The sequence below is a fragment of the Ranitomeya imitator genome, chromosome 9, assembly GCF_032444005.1.
Source record: "Ranitomeya imitator isolate aRanImi1 chromosome 9, aRanImi1.pri, whole genome shotgun sequence".
NCBI classification, from domain to species: Eukaryota; Metazoa; Chordata; class Amphibia; order Anura; family Dendrobatidae; genus Ranitomeya; species Ranitomeya imitator.
The window spans coordinates 18,061,966-18,088,342 of NC_091290.1; the positions used below are offsets into that span (position 1 = coordinate 18,061,966).

Genomic DNA, 26,377 nt, shown 5'->3' on the forward strand with positions numbered 1-26,377 from the left:
GCACAAACCTCTCTCCAGACCTGATAGTTTGTTACAGTGTATCAGTGCAGTGTCCAGGTATCAGATGCCTGAGGTCAAACACTCAGAGATACAACTGGAGCAAACACTCAGCTAAGAAGATTTAACCTGTACAGGTTTTCATCCTCGGTGTAAGTTCTTCCATTCACTGACAGCGAGAGGAATCTTGAAACTGGCGAGGAAGTGAAACGCAAAGTTGCAGAATGTTTGCTTTTGCAGGTGATACTCTAATACTCCCACAGGCTTTAACCCCTTATATGCTACATCTGGTATTAAGACTTTATTCAGTATACGCACCAGCCAGGAGAAGAATCCCGATGACTGGTCCTGGGACGAGATCTTCCCCTCGTACGGCCCGTACATCTGCCCTTTGGGGATGACATCATTCACACAGCGCACTTCACTCTCCCCGGTGTCGTCCTTCACCACCTCGATCCCACATGGAGCTGTTAGCGCTGCCCGGTCCGGCACGCCGAGGGGAACATGTGTGTCCGGAACCAGGCCCGGGGGACCATGACTGGGACACTCATCGACAAAGTATTCCTGGCAAAGCTCACAGACTGGAGGGGGAGAGAAAAGGGCCGAAATGAGCTTAAGCCCCCAACAGTGACTGCTGACCGCCACCATTTATTATTGATTAATTCAGCTTTCTAACACATGTCCTGTATCAATTCCTTAAATTTCAAGATCTCTGCTGGCTTCACTAAACGGTAATCTGAGCGTTCCCTCTTTAGTAATAAAAGCACAAGTCAGTACAGATTTATATTCCCCATATGATAAACTTTTCAGTACAAGCATTTTTACAGAAACTCTGATACGACTTTTTTTTTTGCTTAAATTGGTTGTTTAGTTCAGAAGATCCATTTCCATCCACATAGCGAGGCGTTTATAGAGGGGGATACAGTGTCTCCCTCTCTCTGGAGGACCCGTCCTGTATGACAGACAACCCACTGATGGGAATGACAACTGTATAATGCTACACTTCCCCCTAGGTGGCGCTGCAGGGAAATTACCCAACAAACTACAGCTATTTCTGGGGGTCTCAGCAAGAGGTCTCTCCCAAGGAGCTGAGTACCCAGAAGCATGTCACTGCTGGGCGGAAAGTGACCGACCAATGTCACCAAAAACTATGAAAACTCATTTTATAATCTGCTGAAATGCTAGAAAAAAGTAAACCATTACACTCACCTTCCCTCCACTCGGCGTCCTCTTCTGAAGCTGGCAGCTGACTTCAGCGCGCAAGCGACGGAGGCGAATGACATCACTGCCATGTGCCCCCAGTCACGTGCACGCCGACGTCAGCTTGTATTACTGCGCATGGACCCAACGGGTCTCTGTGCCGCAATACACTTCAGCTGAATGTGCGCTCGAGGACGCACATCCAGTTGAAGTTTGTACAAGCATCACCGGACCCCTCACCCGCACGGGCCCAGCTGCGATCTCTGCGACCGCGGTCATTACACCCCTGATCCCAAACCATTCATATATTTCCAGGAGGAATAACAGAGGAGTAGCAAAATTGCAGCGTTTACTATATTATGATGAGGCTACACACTGTCTGCTCTGATTGCAATGCCTCCTATTAAGGATTCAACTTACACCAAAAATCCACCTGCTGGGGACTTTTAGACATTGCAGCGTCCCTCTTCTCCTTTAGCCTTTTGGGCTCCAAGTCCTTGCAGCGTGAATTGGACCCTGAAGAGCTGAACAGAACAAATGAAATTAAGCATCTGCATTTGATTTTTTTTCCAATTTTTAAATTTTTCTTTCCAGTTTTGGTCATCAATCATCGAGTCGCTATAATGGGGTTGCTCGACAGATATATAGTGACAGGTCTGACAGCTGAGACCCTCATATTATTAGACAACAGGAACAATCTTGCCTAATGTGCTCAAGTGAATAGGCTGAGCTGCAGTACCAGAAACAGCACACTGACACGGGGGGCGCTGTGCCGGACTACAGGAAGCAATGACAAAACTGCACCTGGGATCGATCAGCAGGCGGACTGCTGGGCAAGTGCAGACGTGGCCCCTATGAAAATCCCTGGGCTTCTGCATAATCCATGATGCCACTAGTCCTGCAGCTTAGAGTTGTCATTTTTCATCACCTGTTGTATTTTAGAATGTGGCCATTAGATGGCAGTCTTGTACCGCTGAATCCAAGGTGTGCGGGATGCAGAATGAGTAAAAAGTTATGCAGCTGCGCAGATTGGCGCAGGAATCAGCGGAACTCTGCAGCCTATGTGGAATGAATGGAGCGGAGGTAGAGCGCGCACAATCAGGCCGTACTCTGCTATGCCCTGTTTTTAGGATCACTGGGTGCCCGGCAGTCAATGAGCTATCTTGTATCTACTGGATAATTGTGGTGAGACCCCTTTATGTACTGATGATCAGTGAAGTTTGGGGTCCTGACACAAGGATACAGTAAGGGGTAGCCTACCTGTGATGTACGAACTCATTGGACCTGATTCATTAATGCTTTTGCACCTTTTTTTTGTGTCTAGATTTTAGTGTTTTTTTTTTGCCTGTTTTTTTAACATCTATTTTTTCATTTGAGTCTTTTTTAAAGACTTTTTTTCTATTCCGTATTTTTGTTTCTTGTTGATTTTTTTTCTTAAACGATCATCATTGTGAACGAGGTTTTTAGTTTCCAGATGTTTTCTGCTAATTCACCGATTGGGCTCTTTTTTTTAGGAAGTCAAAAAAGGTTTGCAAAAATATACTCTAGCGCCTCCCTCCTTGGAGTGATCTTACGCACGCCTGTCATTTGTTTTTTTACACAAATGTTATGACGTGTGGTATGTGCTAAAAAAAATTGGGACCCCCTACATAAAAATATGAGCATTTTTGATTTTGGGCAAAGAATTTTAGACGAATACCACAAGGTAAAAAAGAAAAAATGACCTATAAACATTTTTGCAAATGATGACTCCGGCCCGTAGACGTTCCGCACATCTTTTGACGCTCTTTAGGCCTATAGACATGCTTAGCGGGCACGTCAGGAGTTTTCCTGGCATACGCGGTAAACGTAGGGCACGAAATATAACGGCGGCTTAAGGCCGGATGTAGTTTTTATCGGACTCACCATTGTTTGCTGTACTTCCTCTCTTCCACTGTTGATCCCAATTCTGTCTTCGCCCTCATCCGCTCCCCTAGACTGGGGCTATACGCCACCCGGCATTCCTTGCCGCTCTCGCTCATGATGCCCTATAACAAAAGATACAGACATGTCAGCGTCGGCCATGTTCTTGCCCCCTTTGGTCTGACGGCCCATTGCTCAGTTTCCAGAGGCCCATGGTGGTTTTTACACACACACAGGTTGCAATGAGCCAGACATGGAGGAGGAGGGGGATGGTTAGCGCTGGTATGTGACATGTTGCGGCGCCGCCCGTGTCTTATTCTTACAACGCTCAGGAATGCAGCTTCCAACCTCTTTACCTGCGAACAGTTCTCAACTTGTCCTCCTTCGGATCTATACCCCCCTTACATTGGCACCAGGTGACCCCGCTGCCAAGTTCACTCCTGTGCAGATAATGATAAGAAATGTCATTAGAATTCTCTTTTCGGAGGAGAGGAATCCTTGTACCTGGGGAAAATTGCGTGCGCTAGGGCACGTTTCATTTCTGCCACCTCCGGGTGCATCTTGTGGCACAAATTGATTCATGAAAAATTGGTAGCAAGTAGCGATCAGCGAACGTGCTCGGATAAGGTGTTATCTGAGCATGCTCGGGTGCCAACCGTCTTCGGCCTGCTCAAATAATATGTTGGGAGTCCCCGCTGCCGCTTGTCTCGCGGCTGTTCGACACATGCATGGATTGCCTATTTGTTACGGATGTTGAACACTCGCGAGACATGCAGGCACGGGAATGCGAACATATTTGAGCACTTGGTCAGTACTTGAGCATGCTCAGATAACACCTTATCAGAGCATGATCGCTCATCACTAGTAGCAACTATTCAAAAAGAGATTCTGCAGCAGTGCTGCTATGATTCTACCGTAATCACTGCAGGTCAGGAGACACACAATCTCGCCTCTTAACACCTTCCCGGCACATTTATGAGACGGGCTCAGGAGCTGAGACTGCATCTTCCCTGGCATATAATGGCTATATAACCTACCCTAACAGCAGCAAGCGGAGCTGAGCTCTGACTCCTGCTGTTAACCCCTTATCGGCTGCCGTCAATCTCGGACAGTGGCATTTACAAGGCGTTGAAAGCGATTTGCGCCGTTCCACACACCCTCACGAAGCGATTACAGGGTGCTGATGGGTTACCAAGGCAGTAGGGGGCCGGGTGACGTCTCTCATTTCCGTCTTCCATGGCGTCTAGTGTGGCTGGCATTTGTAGGAGACAGTGATATTGACCACTTACTGCAGTATTGTGGGATTGCAGCGTATAATATAAGCGATCAGGCAATCACAGGTTCAAGTTCCCTAAGGTGAATAAAAAACACAGTAAAAATGAAAAAAAAAAAAAAAGTCATTAAAAAAAAAAGGGTGCAAAAATGGAAAGTCGCCCGGTCGGGAAGAGGGTGGCACTTTCTTCTGTCGGCTTGTTTCCATGGCAACAGTAAAACTTACACATAGGGAATTTCTCATTATCGAAAAGCTGCCGGGACAACCCCGTCTTTATTGTCCACGGAGAGACGACTGGGGGAGGGGAAACGCAGAGGGTGGGCACATGAAACCCCTCACTGGCCGGTCACCATTCTCTGCTGGGCCCCGATCAGCACCCGATGGGCCACAGAGAAACAAGAAACATAATGGGCCGACACCAATGTGACAGGGGCACACGTTCCCGATCAATGGCCGCCACATTGCATGAAGCCCCCCGTACTGGAGCACCACATGCTGAGAGGGGCCCTTGTCTAGTCTGGCTCCTACAAAGAGGGCCACTTGTGTGCGTTATACAGGCCTCATTCACCACAACTGCCTGTCGCCTGTAGCAACCAGAGCACAGCTTTCGTTTTACCATCGCAACCAACCAGAGTTCAGCTTTCATTTTCACAAAAGCAACCAATCAGGACTCAGCTTCCATTTTACCAATCAGAAAACAGCTGCCTTTTCATCAGAGAAACCAATCGCGGCTCAGCTTCCATTTTACCAATCGGAGCTCAGTTTGCATTACACCAGAGGAACCAGTTGGAGGTCAGCTTTCGTTTTACCTCAGCGGCGGGTACAATATGGCGTCACACAACACGCGACGCTCCTGTTAGGCAATATCCGGACCTTCTCCTTCCATTAAAAAGCAGTTTGGTGGAGAAATGACGTAACACAGGATCTGCGGCCGAGGCCAACGTTCGGACATGTCGCCGTGTAGTGAAATGACTTCCCCTGATGCCATCGGCATAGAGTGGCCCCTGGTTGTGGTGACGGACGGAGGCTTGTCCTCCCAGCATCGCCTGTAATGGGTGCCTTCGTCATCCTCTCAGGGCCGCCTCGTACATGTCACTAGTGATCGATCTCTGGCCTCCTCACGCCTCACCAAACCGTCCACAGGGGTTTTCCTGTTGTAGAACACAAAAAAACCCACTTCCCCTGTGACTTCTGCAGGGCTCACCACAAGACACCCTGAGCGGTGCCGGCCGCCCGCTGAGCGCTCACTTCCCTTTTTGTCAGGATCAGAGGTGAGAAGACGTCGGTTTTTTAACCTTCTATTAAACAAATGTTCCATTTTCTACATCTCCAAGAGCTGAGAAACTTATTAAGTGACGGAGGATCACCCCTTTAAATAAGACCCGTCCCCAGGTCTTAAGGTGCTAGTTCTTGCTCTTATTTTATTCCCACTGCTCCCTTAAATTTTCCACTTCTTTCTTTTTTTTAAATCCACCACACGGTTTCTGAGATTTGATGCTACTTTTTATTGTCTTTATAAGGGGGCATTATCGCACAGTGTAATAATACAGAGCGGCCCAAAAACATCGCCCCTGAGGATCCGGTCAGCCACTCCCACTTAGTAAAGACCATAAGAATGAGAAATAAATAAAAAGCATCATATCGCTGGAACCGTATGGCGGATTTAAAGGGAACCTGTCACCAGTTTTTTTGTGTCAGAATTAAGACTAGCACCTTAAGCAGTGCCTGTGCTGCATTCGATAAAAGGGGTGTATAACCTCCTGACTCCCCCCAAAAACCTTTTGAAACTCTCCTGCGCTTTATGTAAATCCTGCAGCTCCGGTCCAATAGGCGCCCTTGCTGAGAAGTCTATCCTTCCTCCCGGCATCTAATCGGCATTCTCCTGCTTTGACACGTGGACGACGCCTCTCGCGCCTGCGCAGAGACGTCGCCGGCTTGCTCCTGTACAAATTTGCTCTGCCCTGCTGCGGGCAGAGCCTAAAACATAAGGGCGCATGTGGGCAAAGCCTAAAACATCTGCGAACAGAGCCTAATGCATACATAAGTGCGCATGCGCCCTACTGCCGGCAGAGCCTAACTCAAAAGGGCACATGCGCCCTACTGCGGACAGAGCCTAATATATATGTGAGCATGCACCCTACTGCCGGCAGAGCCTCAATCAAAATTGTGCATGCGCCCTACTGCCAGCAGAGCCTAAATCAAAACTGCGCATGCGCCCTATTGCCGGCAGAGCCTAACTCAAAAGGGCACATGCGCCCTACTGCGGACAGAGCATAATGCATGTATAAGTGTGCATGCGCCCTACTACCAGCAGAGCCTAAATCATAAGTGCACATGCGCCCTTCTGCGGACAGAGCCTAATACATATATAAGTGCACATACGTCTTACTGCCGGCAGAGCCTCAATCAAAAGTGCGCATGCGCCTTACTGCCTGCAGAGCCTAAATCAAAACTTTGCATGCACCTACTACTGCCGGCAGAGCCTAACTCAAAAGGGCACATGCGCCCTACTGCTTACAGAGCCTAATACATATATAAGTGCTTTGCAAAAAAGAAAAAAAAAAAGAAAAAAAGAGCATGAACCGCACATCCCAAAATCATACGTTGATCTAAAGCCGCTAGGCAAAAATTAATATAACTGAATATGAGGTTTTCAGTTTAACATTCTGATCAGACTGTATGAAGCCCACTGCCCCTTCACGGCAAACCTCGTAGTGGGTCCTATCGCCCTAACGGAGCGGAGCCGTGCGGCGCCCACCGCCACAGCGGCCATGCACCAGCAGGGCGGACGGCCTGTTGCCCCACAGCACCCATGCTGCAAGACTGAGTCCCCAAGACTCCAGACTGCGCCGCCCCACCAGCACAAAGCCACAGCAACAATGGCCGCCACACAGCACCAACACCAAAATGAAAGGAGCACTTAAACTCACCTTCCTCCAGCTCTTCAGTGAGAGCCAAAATGGGCTAGACCATATATAAGTGCGCATGTGCCCTACTGCCGGCAGAGCCTAAATAAAAAGTGCACATGCGCCTACTACTGCTGGCAGAGCCTAAATCATAAGTGCATACGCGCCTACTACTGCCGGAAGAGCCTAAATCATAAGTGCATACGCGCCTACTACTGCTGGCAGAGCCTAAATTAAAAGTGCGCATGCGCCCTACTGACAGCAGAGCCTAAATCATAAGTGCACATGCGCCCTACTGAGAGCAGAGTTGGCTTTGGCTGCAGTAGGGTGCATGTCCCCTTATGATTTAGGCTTTTCCTGCAGTAGAGCGCATGTACACTTAAGTTTTAGCTCTGCCTGCAGTAGAGTGCGTGCACTCTTATGTTAAATCATAAGTGCGCAAGTGCTCTACTGCAGGCAGAGCATAGAACGTAAGTGTGCATGAGCCATAATGTTTTCGGCTCTGCCGGCAGTGGGCCAGAGCTAAGTGCGCAGCCCGGCGCAGGTCATCCACATCAACCAAAACAGGAGGACAGCGATCATAAGCCGGTAGGAGGGATCGTCTCCTCAGCAAGGACGCCTACTGGACCAGACCAGCAGGATTAACATAAAAAATGGGAGAGTTTAAAAAGGTATTTGGCGGTATACAGGGATAATCAGGGAGTTAGATACCCTTTTATGACATGCAGCACAGGCGCGGATTAAGGTGCTAGTCTTAGTTCAGACATCAATAACTGGTGACAGGTTCTTTTTAAAAAAAAAGAAAAATACAGAATAATCAGGGAAGCAGGGAGAATACAATAAGAGCAAAAATGGCCACTTTTGACCTGGTGATTGCTATTTTTTAAATATTCATGTAACAACAGCAGATCCATCCCGGGACAGCATCAATGAAAACTGTTTATTTCATAAATCAATAGTACACATGAAAATAAGAAACTTTGTAACGTATCTTATAAGAGAAATCTGCCTTTTCTCCTTCTGTACTGGTCATTTTCTGTCTTCAGTGAATACAGACTGTCCCATTCCTGAGAAAGGAGATGACAGGTGATGGAAGGAGCTGGAAGCAGATACAGGCATTCTGCTGCAGGTTCTCCTGAAATGTCAGCTACAGATCTCCATAGAACTTTATGAGCACCAACTGTCGTCTCCTGTCCAAGTAATGAGGACATCTGTATTCATCGAAGGCACAATACCGCTCACTTGAGAATTTTGAGAATCAGTCCCGGAATAGAAAGAAGAGAATCTCTTTGATAAGTTGTGTTACAAAGTTTCTTATTTTCACGTGACCGATTTAGGAAAAAAATTCTAACAACGGTCGCTGTTTCAGTATGGGAAGCTCTAGGTGTTCAGATGGGTGGTGACCCAGACAGGAAATAAGGTGGGCAATAGGCAGAATATACTAAAGGGTGGTCACACAAGCCCACTTATTACGTTACGTCAACGTGGATAGGGGGTGTCCTGACTCTTCGCCAATGACAGATGTTAGGGGAAAAATGGATCAGACATATTGAATTTTAACACGCCCGATCCGTTGGTCTCATGGGAGATAAGACACAACCCCATGGCATATATTGAAGCTCCTAGACCCCTGTGCAAAATCTTAACAGACGTCTGGTCTATTATGTGACATTTAGAATATTACCATCTTCTTATGTGGTTTGAGGAGTATTTGAGCCCCTTCCGGTACTAGGGTCAGCGAGTGACTTCTACCTCTGCACCTTGTATAGCTACACCCCTGATTCGTCTCAGAGCCGATCCTTCCATCAGGCACACATCACTGCAGTCAAGTACCTTAAATACTCTGTGCTGCCCCCAGTCTGTTACCTCACTGTCTTCTCTCCACTGCATCCTTGTCCTCGTTAAGATAGGGGTTAGGAGGTCCCTGACGCCTTCTAGCAGTGTACTATGAGTATATACACACAGTAGTAGTATAGCAGTGTATTGAGTATATACACAAAGTAGTAGTATAGCAGTGTATTGAGTATATACACAAAGTAGTAGTATAGCAGTGTATTGAGTATATACACACAGTAGTAGTATAGCAGTGTATTGAGTATATACACACAGTAGTAGTATAGCAGTGTAGTAGGAGTATATACACAAAGTAGTAGTATAGCAGTGTATTGAGTATATACACAAAGTAGTAGTATAGCAGTGTAGTAGGAGTATATACACAAAGTAGTAGTATAGCAGTGTATTGAGTATATACACACAGTAGTAGTATAGCAGTGTAGTAGGAGTATATACACACAGTAGTAGTATAGCAGTGTACTATGAGTATATACACACAGTAGTAGTATAGCAGTATATTGAGTATATACACAAAGTAGTAGTATAGCAGTGTATTGAGTATATACACACAGTAGTAGTAGAGCAGTGTACTATGAGTATATACACACAGTAGTAGTATAGCAGTATATTGAGTATATACACAAAGTAGTAGTATAGCAGTGTATTGAGTATATACACAAAGTAGTAGTATAGCAGTGTATTGAGTATATACACACAGTAGTAGTATAGCAGTGTAGTATGAGTATATACACACAGTAGTAGTATAGCAGTGTACTATGAGTATATACACACAGTAGTAGTATAGCAGTGTATTGAGTATATACACACAGTAGTAGTATAGCAGTGTAGTAGGAGTATATACACACAGTAGTAGTATAGCAGTGTATTGAGTATATACACACAGTAGTAGTATAGCAGTGTAGTAGGAGTATATACACACAGTAGTTGTATAGCAGTGTACTATGAGTATATACACACAGTAGTAGTATAGCAGTATATTGAGTATATACACACAGTAGTAGTATAGCAGTATATTGAGTATATACACACAGTAGTAGTATAGCAGTATATTGAGTATATACACACAGTAGTAGTATAGCAGTGTATTGAGTATATACACACAGTAGTAGTATAGCAGTGTATTGAGTATATGCACACAGTAGTAGTATAGCAGTGTATTGAGTATACTACAACTGTGTGTATATAGCAGTGTATTGAGTATATACACACAGTAGTAGTATAGCAGTGTATTGAGTATATACACACAGTAGTAGTATAGCAGTGTATTGAGTATATACACACAGTATTAGTATAGCAGTGTATTGAGTATATACACACAGTAGTAGTATAGCAGTGTATTGAGTATATACACACAGTAGTATAGCAGTATAGTATGAGTATATGCACACAGTAGTAGTATAGCAGTGTATTGAGTATACTACAACTGTGTGTATATAGCAGTGTATTGAGTATATACACACAGTAGTAGTATAGCAGTGTAGTAGAGCATACAGTAGTACAGCTGTGCAGCACGGTGACACAGACAGTATTATATATACTGTAGCAGTATGGCAGTGTAGTAGCAGTATACAGTAGTACAGCTGTGCAGATCGGTGACACGGGCAGTATTATATACTGTAGCAGTATAGCAGTGTAGTAGAGCATACAGTAGCACAGCTGTGCAGCTCGGTGACACAGGCAGTATTATATATACTGTAGTAGTATAGCAGTGTAGTAGCAGTATACAGTAGTACAGCTGTGCAGATCGGTGACACAGGCAGTATTATATATACTGTAGTAGTATAGCAGTGTAGTAGAGTATACAGTAGTACAGCTGTGCAGCTCGGTGACACTGGCAGTATTATATATACTGTAGTAGTATAGCAGTGTAATAGCAGTATACAGCTGTGCAGCTCGGTGACACAGGCAGTATTATATATACTATAGTAGTATAGCAGTGTAGTAGCAGTATACAGTAGTACAGCTGTGCAGCTCGGTGACACAGGCAGTATTATATATACTGTAGTAGTATAGCAGTGTAGTAGCAGTATACAGTAGTACAGCTCGGTGACACACGCAATATTATATATACTGTAGTAGTATAACAGTGTAGTAGCAGTATACAGTAGTACAGCTGTGCAGCACGGTGACACAGGCAGTATTATACATACATACAAAGTTTCTTATTTTCACGTGACCGATTTATGAAAAAAATTCTAACAACGGTCGCTGTTTCAGTATGGGAAGCTCTAGGTGTTCAGATGGGTGGTGACCCAGACAGGAAATAAGGTGGGCAATAGGCAGAATATACTAAAGGGTGGTCACACAAGCCCACTTATTACGTTACGTCAACGTGGATAGGGGGTGTCCTGACTCTTCGCCAATGACAGATGTTAGGGGAAAAATGGATCAGACATATTGAATTTTAACACGCCCGATCCGTTGGTCTCATGGGAGATAAGACACAACCCCATGGCATATATTGAAGCTCCTAGACCCCTGTGCAAAATCTTAACAGACGTCTGGTCTATTATGTGACATTTAGAATATTACCATCTTCTTATGTGGTTTGAGGAGTATTTGAGCCCCTTCCGGTACTAGGGTCAGCGAGTGACTTCTACCTCTGCACCTTGTATAGCTACACCCCTGATTCGTCTCAGAGCCGATCCTTCCATCAGGCACACATCACTGCAGTCAAGTACCTTAAATGCTCTGTGCTGCCCCCAGTCTGTTACCTCACTGTCTTCTCTCCACTGCATCCTTGTCCTCGTTAAGATAGGGGTTAGGAGGTCCCTGACGCCTTCTAGCAGTGTACTATGAGTATATACACACAGTAGTAGTATAGCAGTGTATTGAGTATATACACACAGTAGTAGTATAGCAGTGTATTGAGTATATACACAAAGTAGTAGTATAGCAGTGTATTGAGTATATACACAAAGTAGTAGTATAGCAGTGTATTGAGTATATACACACAGTAGTAGTATAGCAGTGTATTGAGTATATACACACAGTAGTAGTATAGCAGTGTAGGAGTATATACACAAAGTAGTAGTATAGCAGTGTATTGAGTATATACACAAAGTAGTAGTATAGCAGTGTAGTAGGAGTATATACACAAAGTAGTAGTATAGCAGTGTATTGAGTATATACACACAGTAGTAGTATAGCAGTGTAGTAGGAGTATATACACACAGTAGTAGTATAGCAGTGTACTATGAGTATATACACACAGTAGTAGTATAGCAGTATATTGAGTATATACACAAAGTAGTAGTATAGCAGTGTATTGAGTATATACACACAGTAGTAGTAGAGCAGTGTACTATGAGTATATACACACACAGTAGTAGTATAGCAGTATATTGAGTATATACACAAAGTAGTAGTATAGCAGTGTATTGAGTATATACACAAAGTAGTAGTATAGCAGTGTATTGAGTATATACACACAGTAGTAGTATAGCAGTGTAGTATGAGTATATACACACAGTAGTAGTATAGCAGTGTACTATGAGTATATACACACAGTAGTAGTATAGCAGTGTATTGAGTATATACACACAGTAGTAGTATAGCAGTGTAGTAGGAGTATATACACACAGTAGTAGTATAGCAGTGTATTGAGTATATACACACAGTAGTAGTATAGCAGTGTAGTAGGAGTATATACACACAGTAGTTGTATAGCAGTGTACTATGAGTATATACACACAGTAGTAGTATAGCAGTATATTGAGTATATACACACAGTAGTAGTATAGCAGTATATTGAGTATATACACACAGTAGTAGTATAGCAGTATATTGAGTATATACACACAGTAGTAGTATAGCAGTGTATTGAGTATATACACACAGTAGTAGTATAGCAGTGTATTGAGTATATGCACACAGTAGTAGTATAGCAGTGTATTGAGTATACTACAACTGTGTGTATATAGCAGTGTATTGAGTATATACACACAGTAGTAGTATAGCAGTGTATTGAGTATATACACACAGTAGTAGTATAGCAGTGTATTGAGTATATACACACAGTATTAGTATAGCAGTGTATTGAGTATATACACACAGTAGTAGTATAGCAGTGTATTGAGTATATACACACAGTAGTATAGCAGTATAGTATGAGTATATGCACACAGTAGTAGTATAGCAGTGTATTGAGTATACTACAACTGTGTGTATATAGCAGTGTATTGAGTATATACACACAGTAGTAGTATAGCAGTGTAGTAGAGCATACAGTAGTACAGCTGTGCAGCACGGTGACACAGACAGTATTATATATACTGTAGCAGTATGGCAGTGTAGTAGCAGTATACAGTAGTACAGCTGTGCAGATCGGTGACACGGGCAGTATTATATACTGTAGCAGTATAGCAGTGTAGTAGAGCATACAGTAGCACAGCTGTGCAGCTCGGTGACACAGGCAGTATTATATATACTGTAGTAGTATAGCAGTGTAGTAGCAGTATACAGTAGTACAGCTGTGCAGATCGGTGACACAGGCAGTATTATATATACTGTAGTAGTATAGCAGTGTAGTAGAGTATACAGTAGTACAGCTGTGCAGCTCGGTGACACTGGCAGTATTATATATACTGTAGTAGTATAGCAGTGTAATAGCAGTATACAGCTGTGCAGCTCGGTGACACAGGCAGTATTATATATACTGTAGTAGTATAGCAGTGTAGTAGCAGTATACAGTAGTACAGCTCGGTGACACACGCAATATTATATATACTGTAGTAGTATAACAGTGTAGTAGCAGTATACAGTAGTACAGCTGTGCAGCACGGTGACACAGGCAGTATTATACATACTGTAGTAGTATAGCAGTGTAATAGAGTATACAGTAGTACAGCTGTGCAGCTCGGTGACACAGGCAGTATTATATATACTGTAGTAGTATAGCAGTGTAGTAGCAGTATACAGCTGTGCAGCTCGGTGACACAGGCAGTATTATATATACTGTAGTAGTATAGCAGTGTAGTAGCAGTATACAGCTGTGCAGCTCGGTGACACAGGCAGTATAATATATACTGTAGTAGTATAGCAGTGTAGTAGCAGTATACAGTAGTACAGCTCGGTGACACAGGCAATATTATATATACTGTAGTAGCATAGCAGTGTAGTAGCAGTATACAGCTCGGTGACACAGGCAGTATTATATATACTGTAGTAGTATAGCAGTGTAGTAGCAGTATACAGCTGTGCAGCTCGGTGACACGGGCAGTATTATATATACTGTAGTAGTATAGCAGTGTAGTAGCAGTATACAGTAGTACAGCACGGTGACACGGGCAGTATTATATATACTGTAGTAGTATAGCAGTGTAGTAGCAGTATACAGCTGTGCAGCTCGGTGACACAGGCAGTATTATGTATACTGTAGTAGTATAGCAGTGTAGTAGCAGTATACAGTAGTACAGCTCGGTGACACGGGCAGTATTATATATACTGTAGTAGTATAGCAGTGTAGTAGCAGTATACAGCTGTGCAGCTCGGTGACACGGGCAGTATTATATATACTGTAGTAGTATAGCAGTGTAGTAGCAGTATACAGCTGTGCAGCTCGGTGACACAGGCAGTATTATATATACTGTAGTAGTATAGCAGTGTAGTAGCAGTATACAGTAGTACAGCTCGGTGACACAGGCAGTATTATATATACTGTAGTAGTATAGCAGTGTGTTATGATTAAGCAATTCAGTACCACAGTGAACATAGAGGTCAGAGCACATACAGTGATCTGACAATAATCCAAAAACATAGAACGAGCTCTGAGACGTGGGAACTCTGTTGACCGCAATCCCTGATCCTCTCCAACAACACTAGAGGCAGCCGTGGATTGCGCCTAACGCTACCTATGCAACTCGGCACAGCCGAGAAACTAGCTAGCCTGAAGATAGAAAATAAGCCTACCTTGCCTCAGAGAAATACCCCAAAGGAAAAGGCAGCCCCCCACATATAATGACTGTGAGTTAAGATGAAAAGACAAACGTAGAGATGAAATAGATTTAGCAAAGTGAGGCCCGACTTTCTGAACAGAGCGAGGATAGGAAAGGTAACTTTGCGGTCAACACAAAACCCTAAAAACCACGCAAAGGGGGCAAAAAGACCCTCCGTACCGAACTAACGGCACGGAGGTACACCCTCTGCGTCCCAGAGCTTCCAGCAAACAAATAGATAAGCTGGACAGAAGAAAAGCAAACAAAATAGCAAAGGAAAACTTAGCTATGCAGAGCAGCAGGCCACAGGAACGATCCAGGAGGAAAACAAGTCCAATACTGGAACATTGACAGGAAGCCAGGATCAAAGCACTAGGTGGAGTTAAGCAGAGCAGCACCTAACGACCTCACCACATCACCTGAGGGAGGAAACTCAGAAGCCGCAGTACCACTTCCCTCCACCAACGGAAGCTCACAGAGAGAATCAGCCGAAGTACCACTTGTGACCACAGGAGGGAGCTCTGCCACAGAATTCACAACAGTACCCCCCCCTTGAGGAGGGGTCACCGAACCCTCACCAGAGCCCCCAGGCCGACCAGGATGAGCCACATGAAAGGCACGAACAAGATCGGGAGCATGGACATCAGAGGCAAAGACCCAGGAATTATCTTCCTGAGCATAACCCTTCCACTTAACCAGATACTGGAGTTTCCGTCTTGAAACACGAGAATCCAAAATCTTCTCCACAATATACTCCAACTCCCCCTCCACCAAAACCGGGGCAGGAGGGTCAACAGATGGAACCATAGGGGCCACGTATCTCCGCAACAATGACCTATGGAATACGTTATGTATGGAAAGAGAATCTGGAAGGGTCAGACGAAAAGACACAGGATTAAGAACCTCAGAAATCCTATACGGACCAATGAAACGAGGTTTAAACTTAGGAGAGGAAACCTTCATAGGAATATGACGAGAAGATAACCAAACCAGATCCCCAACACGAAGTCGGGGACCCACACGGCGTCTGCGATTAGCAAAACGTTGAGCCTTCTCCTGGGACAAGGTCAAATTGTCCACTACCTGAGTCCAAATCTGCTGCAACCTGTCCACCACAGTATCCACACCAGGACAGTCCAAAGACTCAACCTGTCCTGACGAGAAACGAGGATGGAACCCAGAGTTGCAGAAAAATGGCGAAACCAAGGTAGCCGAGCTGGCCCGATTATTAAGGGCGAACTCAGCCAAAGGCAAAAAGGACACCCAGTCATCCTGATCAGCAGAAACAAAACATCTCAGATATGTTTCCAAGGTCTGATTGGTTCGTTCGGTCTGGCCATTAGTCTGAGGATGGAAAGCCGAGGAAAAAGACAAGTCAATGCCCATCCTACCACAAAAAGCTCGCCAAAACCTCGAAACAAACTGGGAACCTCTGTCAGAAACGATATTCTCTGGAATGCCATGCAAACGAACCACATGCTGGAAGAACAATGGCACCAAATCAGAGGAGGAAGGCAATTTAGACAAGGGTACCAAATGGACCATCTTAGAAAAGCGATCACAGACCACCCAAATGACTGACATCTTTTGAGAAACGGGAAGATCTGAAATAAAATCCATAGAGATATGTGTCCAAGGCCTCTTCGGGACTGGCAAGGGCAAAAGCAACCCACTGGCACGAGAACAGCAGGGCTTAGCCCGAGCACAAATCCCACAGGACTGCACAAAAGTACGCACATCCCACGACAGAGACGGCCACCAAAAGGATCTAGCCACCAAATCTCTGGTACCAAAGATTCCAGGATGACCAGCCAAGACCGAACAATGAACCTCAGAGATAACTTTATTCGTCCACCTATCAGGGACAAACAGTTTCTCCGCTGGACAACGATCAGGTTTATTAGCCTGAAATTTTTGCAGCACTCGCCGCAAATCAGGGGAGATGGCAGACACAATTACTCCTTCCTTGAGGATACCCGCCGGCTCAGATACACCCGGAGAGTCAGGCACAAAACTCCTAGACAGAGCATCCGCCTTCACATTTTTAGAGCCCGGAAGGTACGAAATCACAAAGTCAAAACGGGCAAAAAACAGCGACCAACGAGCCTGTCTAGGATTCAACCGCTTGGCAGACTCGAGATAAGTCAAGTTCTTATGATCAGTCAATACCACCACGCGATGCTTAGCTCCTTCAAGCCAATGACGCCACTCCTCGAATGCCCACTTCATGGCCAGCAACTCTCGGTTGCCCACATCATAATTTCGCTCAGCAGGCGAAAACTTCCTGGAAAAGAAGGCACATGGTTTCATCACTGAGCAATCAGAACCTCTCTGCGACAAAACAGCCCCTGCTCCAATCTCAGAAGCATCAACCTCGACCTGGAACGGAAGCGAAACATCTGGTTGACACAACACAGGGGCAGAAGAAAAACGACGCTTCAACTCTTGAAAAGCTTCCACAGCAGCAGAAGACCAATTGACCACATCAGCACCCTTCTTGGTCAAATCGGTCAATGGTTTAGCAATACTAGAAAAATTGCAGACGAAGCGACGATAAAAATTAGCAAAGCCCAGGAACTTTTGCAGACTTTTCAGAGATGTCGGCTGAGTCCAATCATGGATGGCTTGGACCTTAACAGGATCCATCTCGATAGTAGAAGGGGAAAAGATGAACCCCAAAAATGAAACCTTCTGCACACCAAAGAGACACTTTGATCCCTTCACAAACAAAGAATTAGCACGCAGGACCTGAAAAATCGTTCTGACCTGCTTCACATGAGACTCCCAATCATCCGAGAAGATCAAAATGTCATCCAAGTACACAATCAGGAATTTATCCAGGTACTCACGGAAGATGTCATGCATAAAGGACTGAAACACTGATGGAGCATTGGCAAGTCCGAATGGCATTACTAGATACTCAAAATGACCCTCGGGCGTATTAAATGCAGTTTTCCATTCATCGCCTCACTTAATTCGCACAAGATTATACGCACCACGAAGATCTATCTTGGTGAACCAACTAGCCCCCTTAATCCGAGCAAACAAATCAGATAACAGCGGCAAGGGGTACTGAAATTTAACCGTGATCTTATTTAGAAGGCGGTAATCTATACAAGGTCTCAGCGAACCATCCTTCTTGGCTACAAAAAAGAACCCTGCTCCTAATGGCGACGATGACGGGCGAATATGCCCCTTCTCCAGGGACTCCTTCACATAACTGCGCATAGCGGCGTGCTCAGGCACAGATAAATTAAACAATCGGCCTTTTGGGAACTTACTACCAGGAATCAAATTGATAGCACAATCACAATCCCTATGCGGAGGTAGGGCATCGGACTTGGGCTCATCAAATACATCCCGGTAATCAGACAAGAACTCTGGAACCTCAGAAGGGGTGGATGACGAAATTGACAGAAATGGAACATCACCATGTACCCCCTGACAACCCCAGCTGGACACCGACATGGATTTCCAATCTAATATTGGATTATGGACTTGTAGCCATGGCAACCCCAACACGACCACATCATGCAGATTATGCAACACCAGAAAGCGAATAACCTCCTGATGTGCAGGAGCCATGCACATGGTCAGCTGGGTCCAGTACTGAGGCTTATTCTTGGCCAAAGGTGTAGCATCAATTCCTCTCAATGGAATAGGACACTGCAAGGGCTCCAAGAAAAACCCACAACGCTTAGCATACTCCAAGTCCATCAAATTCAGGGAAGCGCCTGAATCCACAAATGCCATGACAGAAAACGATGACAAAGAGCAGATCAAGGTAACGGACAAAAGAAATTTTGACTGTACCGTACCAATGGTGGCAGACCTAGCGAACCGCTTAGTGCGCTTAGGACAATCAGAGATAGCATGAGTGGAATCACCACAGTAGAAACACAGCCCATTCAGACGTCTGTGTTCTTGCCGTTCAACTCTGGTCAAAGTCCTATCGCACTGCATAGGCTCAGGTTTAAGCTCAGGTAATACCGCCAAATGGTGCACAGATTTGCGCTCACGCAAGCGTCGACCAATCTGAATGGCCAAAGACATAGACTCATTCAAACCAGCAGGCATAGGAAATCCCACCATGACATCCTTAAGGGCTTCAGAGAAACCCTTTCTGAAAATAGCTGCGAGCGCAGATTCATTCCACTGAGTGAGTACGGACCACTTTCTAAATTTCTGACAATATACCTCTATCTCATCCTGACCCTGACAAAGAGCCAGCAAATTTTTTTCTGCCTGATCCACAGAATTAGGCTCATCGTACAGCAATCCGAGCGCCAGAAAAAAATGCATCGATATTACTTAATGCAGGATCTCCTGGCGCAAGAGAAAATGCCCAGTCCTGAGGGTCGCCACGCAAAAAAGAAATAATGATCAAAACCTGTTGAACTGGATCACCAGAGGAGCGAGGTTTCAAAGCTAGAAATAGTTTACAATTATATTTGAAACTCAGAAACTTAGTTCTATCACCAAAAAACAAATCAGGAATAGGAATTCTTGGTTCTAACATAGATTTCTGATCAATAGTGTCTTGAATCTTTTGTACTCTTGCCGAGAGCTGATCCACACATGAAGACAGACTTCTAATGTCCATTGCTACACCTGTGTCCTGAACCACCCAAATGTCTAGGGGAAAAAAAGGCAAAACACAGTGCAGAGAAAAAAAAATGGTCTCAGAACTTCTTTCTTCCCTCTATTGAGAATCATTAGTACTTTTGGCTTCCTGTACTGTTATGATTAGGCAATTCAGTACTACAATGGACATAGCGGTCAGATCACATACAGTGATCTGACAATAACCCAAAATCATAGAACGAGCTCTGAGACGTGGGAACTCTGTTGACCGCAATCCCTGATCCTCTCCAACAACACTAGAGGCAGCCGTGGATTGCGCCTAACGCTACCTATGCAACTCGGCACAGCCGAGAAACTAGCTAGCCTGAAGATAGAAAATAAGCCTACCTTGCCTCAGAGAAATACCCCAAAGGAAAAGGCAGCCCCCCACATATAATGACTGTGAGTTAAGATGAAAAGACAAACGTAGAGATGAAATAGATTCAGCAAAGTGAGGCCCGACTTTCTGAACAGAGCGAGGATAGGAAAGGTAACTTTGCGGTCAACACAAAACCCTAAAAACCACGCAAAGGGGGTAAAAAGACCCTCCGTACCGAACTAACGGCACGGAGGTACACCCTCTGCATCCCAGAGCTTCCAGCAAACAAATAGATAAGCTGGACAGAAGAAAAGCAAACAAAATAGCAAAGGAAAACTTAGCTATGCAGAGCAGCAGGCCACAGGAACGATCCAGGAGGAAAACAAGTCCAATACTGGAACATTGACAGGAAGCCAGGATCAAAGCACTAGGTGGAGTTAAGTAGAGCAGCACCTAACGACCTCACCACATCACCTGAGGGAGGAAACTCAGAAGCCGCAGTACCACTTCCCTCCCCCAACGGAAGCTCACAGAGAGAATCAGCCGAAGTACCACTTGTGACCACAGGAGGGAGCTCTGCCACAGAATTCACAACAGCAGTGTAGTAGCAGTATACAGCTGTGCAGCTCGGTGACACGGGCAGTATTATATATACTGTAGTAGTATAGCAGTGTAGTAGCAGTATACAGCTGTGCAGCTCGGTGAAACGGGCAGTATTATATATACTGTAGTAGTATAGCAGTGTAGTAGCAGTATACAGCTGTGCAGCTCGGTGACACGGGCAGTATTATATATACTGTAGTAGTATAGCAGTGTAGTAGCAGTATACAGCTGTGCAGCTCGGTGACACGGGCAGTATTATGTATACTGTAGTAGTATAGCAGTGTAGCAGCAGTATACATTAGTACAGCTCGGTGACACAGGCAGTATTATATATACTGTAGTAGTATAGCAGTGTAGTAGCAGTATACAGCTGTGCAGCTTGGTGACACGGGCAGTATTATGTATACTGTAGTAGTATAGCAGTGTAGCAGCAGTATACATTAGTACAGCTCGGTGACACGGGCAGTATTATATATACTGTAGTAGTATAGCAGTGTAGTAGCAGTATACAGTAGTACAGCTCGGTGACACAGGCAGTATTATATATACTGTAGTAGTATAGCAGTGTAGTAGCAGTATACAGCTGTGCAGCTCGGTGACACGGGCAGTATTACATATACTGTAGTAGTATAGCAGTGTAGTAGCAGTATACAGCTGTGCAGCTCGGTGACACGGGCAGTATTATATATACTGTAGTAGTATAGCAGTGTAGTAGCAGTATACAGTAGTACAGCTCGGTGACACAGGCAGTATTATATATACTGTAGTAGTATAGCAGTGTAGTAGCAGTATACAGCTGTGCAGCTCTGTGACACGGGCAGTATTATATATACTGTAGTAGTATAGCAGTGTAGTAGCAGTATACAGCTGTGCAGCTCTGTGACACGGGCAGTATTATATATACTGTAGTAGTATAGCAGTGTAGGAGCAGTATACAGTAGTACAGCTCGGTGACACAGGCAGTATTATATATACTGTAGTAGTATAGCAGTGTAGTAGCAGTATATAGTAGTACAGCTCGGTGACACAGGCAGTATTTTATATACTGTAGTAGTATAGCAGTGTAGTAGCAGTATTCAGCTGTGCAGCTCGGTGACACGGGCTGTATTATATATACTGTAGTAGTATAGCAGTATACAGCTGTGCAGCTCGGTGACACAGGCAGTATTATATATACTGTAGTAGTATAGCAGTATACAGCTGTGCAGCTTGGTGACACGGGCTGTATTACATATACTGTAGTAGTATAGCAGTATACAGCTGTGCAGCTCGGTGACACGGGCTGTATTACATATACTGTAGTAGTATAGCAGTATACAGCTGTGCAGCTCGGTGACACGGGCTGTATTACATATACTGTAGTAGTATAGCAGTATACAGCTGTGCAGCACGGTGACACAGGCAGTATTACATATTTCACAATTGGTGCAGAATCCAACCAGAGGAGCAGCACTTTTAGACCTAATACTATCTAATAGACCTGACAGAATAACAAATCTGCAGGTGGTCGGGCATTTAGGAAATAGCGACCACAATATTGTGCAGTTTCACCTGTCTTTCACTAGGGGGACTTGTCAGGGAGTCACAAAAACATTGAACTTTAGGAAGGCAAAGTTTAAACAGCTTAGAGATGCCCTTAATCTGGTAGACTGGGACAATATCCTCAGAAATGAGAATACAGATAATAAATGGGAAATGTTTAAGAACATCCTAAATAGGCAGTGTAAGCGGTTTATACCTTGTGGGAATAAAAGGACTAGAAATAGGAAAAACCCAATGTGGCTAAACAAAGAAGTAAGACAGGCAATTAACAGTAAAAAGAAAGCATTTGCACTACTAAAGCAGGATGGCACCATTGAAGCTCTAAAAAACTATAGGGAGAAAAATACTTTATCTAAAAAACTAATTAAAGCTGCCAAAAAGGAAACAGAGAAGCACATTGCTAAGGAGAGTAAAACTAATCCCAAACTGTTCTTCAACTATATCAATAGTAAAAGAATAAAAACTGAAAATGTAGGCCCCTTAAAAAATAGTGAGGAAAGAATGGTTGTAGATGACGAGGAAAAAGCTAACATATTAAACACCTTCTTCTCCACGGTATTCACGGTGGAAAATGAAATGCTAGGTGAAATCCCAAGAAACAATGAAAACCCTATATTAAGGGTCACCAATCTAACCCAAGAAGAGGTGCGAAACCGGCTAAATAAGATTAAAATAGATAAATCTCCGGGTCCGGATGGCATACACCCACGAGTACTAAGAGAACTAAGTAATGTAAAAGATAAACCATTATTTCTTATTTTTAGTGACTCTATAGCGACAGGGTCTGTTCCGCAGGACTGGCGCATAGCAAATGTGGTGCCAATATTCAAAAAGGGCTCTAAAAGTGAACCTGGAAATTATAGGCCAGTAAGTCTAACCTCTATTGTTGGTAAAATATTTGAAGGGTTTCTGAGGGATGTTATTCTGGATTATCTCAATGAGAATAACTGTTTAACTCCATATCAGCATGGGTTTATGAGAAATCGCTCCTGTCAAACCAATCTAATCAGTTTTTATGAAGAGGTAAGCTATAGGCTGGACCACGGTGAGTCATTGGACGTGGTATATCTCGATTTTTCCAAAGCGTTTGATACCGTGCCGCACAAGAGGTTGGTACACAAAATGAGAATGCTTGGTCTGGGGGAAAATGTGTGTAAATGGGTTAGTAACTGGCTTAGTGATAGAAAGCAGAGGGTGGTTATAAATGGTATAGTCTCTAACTGGGTCGCTGTGACCAGTGGGGTACCGCAGGGGTCAGTATTGGGACCTGTTCTCTTCAACATATTCATTAATGATCTGGTAGAAGGTTTACACAGTAAAATATCGATATTTGCAGATGATACAAAACTATGTAAAGCAGTTAATACAAGAGAAGATAGTATTCTGCTACAGATGGATCTGGATAAGTTGGAAACTTGGGCTGAAAGGTGGCAGATGAGGTTTAACAATGATAAATGTAAGGTTATACACATGGGAAGAAGGAATCAATGTCACCATTACACACTGAATGGGAAACCACTGGGTAAATCTGACAGGGAGAAGGACTTGGGGATCCTAGTTAATGATAAACTTACCTGGAGCAGCCAGTGCCAGGCAGCAGCTGCCAAGGCAAACAGGATCATGGGGTGCATTAAAAGAGGTCTGGATACACATGATGAGAGCATTATACTGCCTCTGTACAAATCCCTAGTTAGCCCGCACATGGAGTACTGTGTCCAGTTTTGGGCACCGGTGCTCAGGAAGGATATAATGGAACTAGAGAGAGTACAAAGGAGGGCAACAAAATTAATAAAGGGGATGGGAGAACTACAATACCCAGATAGATTAGCGAAATTAGGATTATTTAGTCTAGAAAAAAGACGACTGAGGGGCGATCTAATAACCATGTATAAGTATATAAGGGGACAATACAAATATCTCGCTGAGGATCTGTTTATACCAAGGAAGGTGACGGGCACAAGGGGGCATTCTTTGCGTCTGGAGGAGAGAAGGTTTTTCCACCAACATAGAAGAGGATTCTTTACTGTTAGGGCGGTGAGAATCTGGAATTGCTTGCCTGAGGAGGTGGTGATGGCGAACTCAGTCGAGGGGTTCAAGAGAGGCCTGGATGTCTTCCTGGAGCAGAACAATATTGTATCATACAATTAGGTTCTGTAGAAGGACGTAGATCTGGGGATTTATTATGATGGAATATAGGCTGAACTGGATGGACAAATGTCTTTTTTCGGCCTTACTAACTATGTTACTATGTTACTATGTTACATATACTGTAGTAGTATAGCAGTGTAGTAGCAGTATACAGCTGTGCAGCTCGGTGACACGGGCAGTATTATGTATACTGTAGTAGTATAGCAGTGTAGTAGCAGTATACAGCTGTGCAGCTCGGTGACACGGGCAGTATTATATATACTGTAGTAGTATAGCAGTATAGGAGCAGTATACAGTAGTACAGCTCGGTGACACGGGCAGTATTATATATACTGTAGTAGTATAGCAGTGTAGTATAGCAGTATAGGAGCAGTATACAGTAGTACAGCTCGGTGACACGGGCAGTATTATATATACTGTAGTAGTATAGCAGTGTAGTAGCAGTATACAGCTGTGCAGCTCGGTGACACGGGCAGTATTATGTATACTGTAGTAGTATAGCAGTGTAGTATAGCAGTATACAGCTGTGCAGCTCGGTGACACGGGCAGTATTATGTATACTGTAGTAGTATAGCAGTGTAGTAGCAGTATACAGCTGTGCAGCTCGGTGACACGGGCTGTATTACATATACTGTAGTAGTATAGCAGTATACAGCTGTGCAGCTCGGTGACACAGGCAGTATTACATATACTGTAGTAGTATAGCAGTATACAGCTGTGCAGCACGGTGACACGGGCAGTGTGAGCCCAGGCAGGGCCGGATGTTGCACACACAGCAGGAATATGACACCCTCCCTCACCCTGACCTCACAGGGCCTCTTCTCTCTGCTGCACCCAGAGCCCACCTGGTTTATGACCCCGCCTTTTCCTACTTCAACCACGCCCCCTCAGTGCACATACACTTACTTAGCCACGCCTTTCATGGTGTCATTGGCTGCCGCTCCTGTCATTCGCAGAACAGAGGCGGAGCTATACTCAGTATCGACTGTGCCAAAAACCAACGGGAACGCGCATTGGTAAAAGGCTGTGCGCGGTCCCGCCGATCCCTGCACCCAGGGACCCCCGACACCCGGCAGCCCCCAGCCCCTGTGTCCGTCCCCGGCCCTCTGTGTGGCGGCGCAGGTGTCTCTCCGCCCCGCTGTCTGCCACGCAGTCGCCCGTCAGGCCACTCGCCACATTGGCTAGTGCGGATCCTCACCTCTCCGGGCGCCTCCGGATTAGAGGGTCCCCGGGCCGGGGGTGGGGTACCCGCCATGGGGGGTGTGCGGGGCTCAGCGGTGCCGGCTCCTCATCTCCCCTCCGCCGCTGCCAGCTGTGACCACCATCTTCTTCCACAGGAAATGACGGGGACGGAGGAAGAACCGGCGTGTGCGGGGCAGAGCCGGACCCCCGAGCACCGGCCGCTCATTAACCCCCGCCGTGCTGCCGCCGCCTGCTGGGAGGTGCAGTGCTGCACTCGTCCCCTGTAGGGTCAGGTCTCCGACTGCTGCCTGTTAACCCCTGCAGCGCTGCCTGCTGCTACTGATGGGTGGTGGGATCCCTGCTCCGTGTAACCCCCGCACAGTGGAAGGGTGCTCCTCACTATGTAGGGGCAGTATGATAGCAGTCATATAATACTACATAGGGCAGTATGATAGCAGTCATATAATACTACATAGGGGCAGTATGATAGCAGTCATATAATACTACATAGGGCAGTATGATAGCAGTCATATAATACTACATAGGGGCAGTATGATAGCAGTCATATAATACTACATAGGGCAGTATGATAGCAGTCATATAATACTACATAGGGGCAGTATGATAGCAGTCATATAATACTACATAGGGCAGTATGATAGCAGTCATATAATACTACATAGGGGCAGTATGATAGCAGTCATATAATACTACATAGGGCAGTATGATAGCAGTCATATAATACTACATAGGGCAGTATGATAGCAGTCATATAATACTACATAGGGCAGTATGATAGCAGTCATATTATACTACATAGGGCAGTATGATAGCAGTCATATTATACTACATAGGGCAGTATGATAGCAGTCATATTATACTACATAGGGCA

At 44.8% G+C, this 26,377-nt stretch overlaps 1 protein-coding gene across 2 annotated transcripts in view; it reads right to left on the reverse strand.

Annotated features, from left to right (window-relative positions):
* Positions 1-25,648, reverse strand: part of PRDM11 (PR/SET domain 11) — a 42,550-nt gene extending 16,902 nt beyond the window's left edge. For both annotated transcript variants that reach the window (XM_069739894.1, XM_069739893.1), the window contains exons 1-4: positions 25,502-25,648; positions 3,103-3,224; positions 1,618-1,721; positions 316-578 (exon numbers count right to left, since the gene is read on the reverse strand). In XM_069739894.1, the coding sequence (XP_069595995.1) occupies positions 316-578; positions 1,618-1,721; positions 3,103-3,224; positions 25,502-25,558 (546 nt within the window). In that variant the 5' untranslated portion in view covers positions 25,559-25,648. The remainder of the gene's footprint in view (positions 1-315; positions 579-1,617; positions 1,722-3,102; positions 3,225-25,501) is intronic.
* Positions 25,649-26,377: the final 729 nt, after the last annotated feature.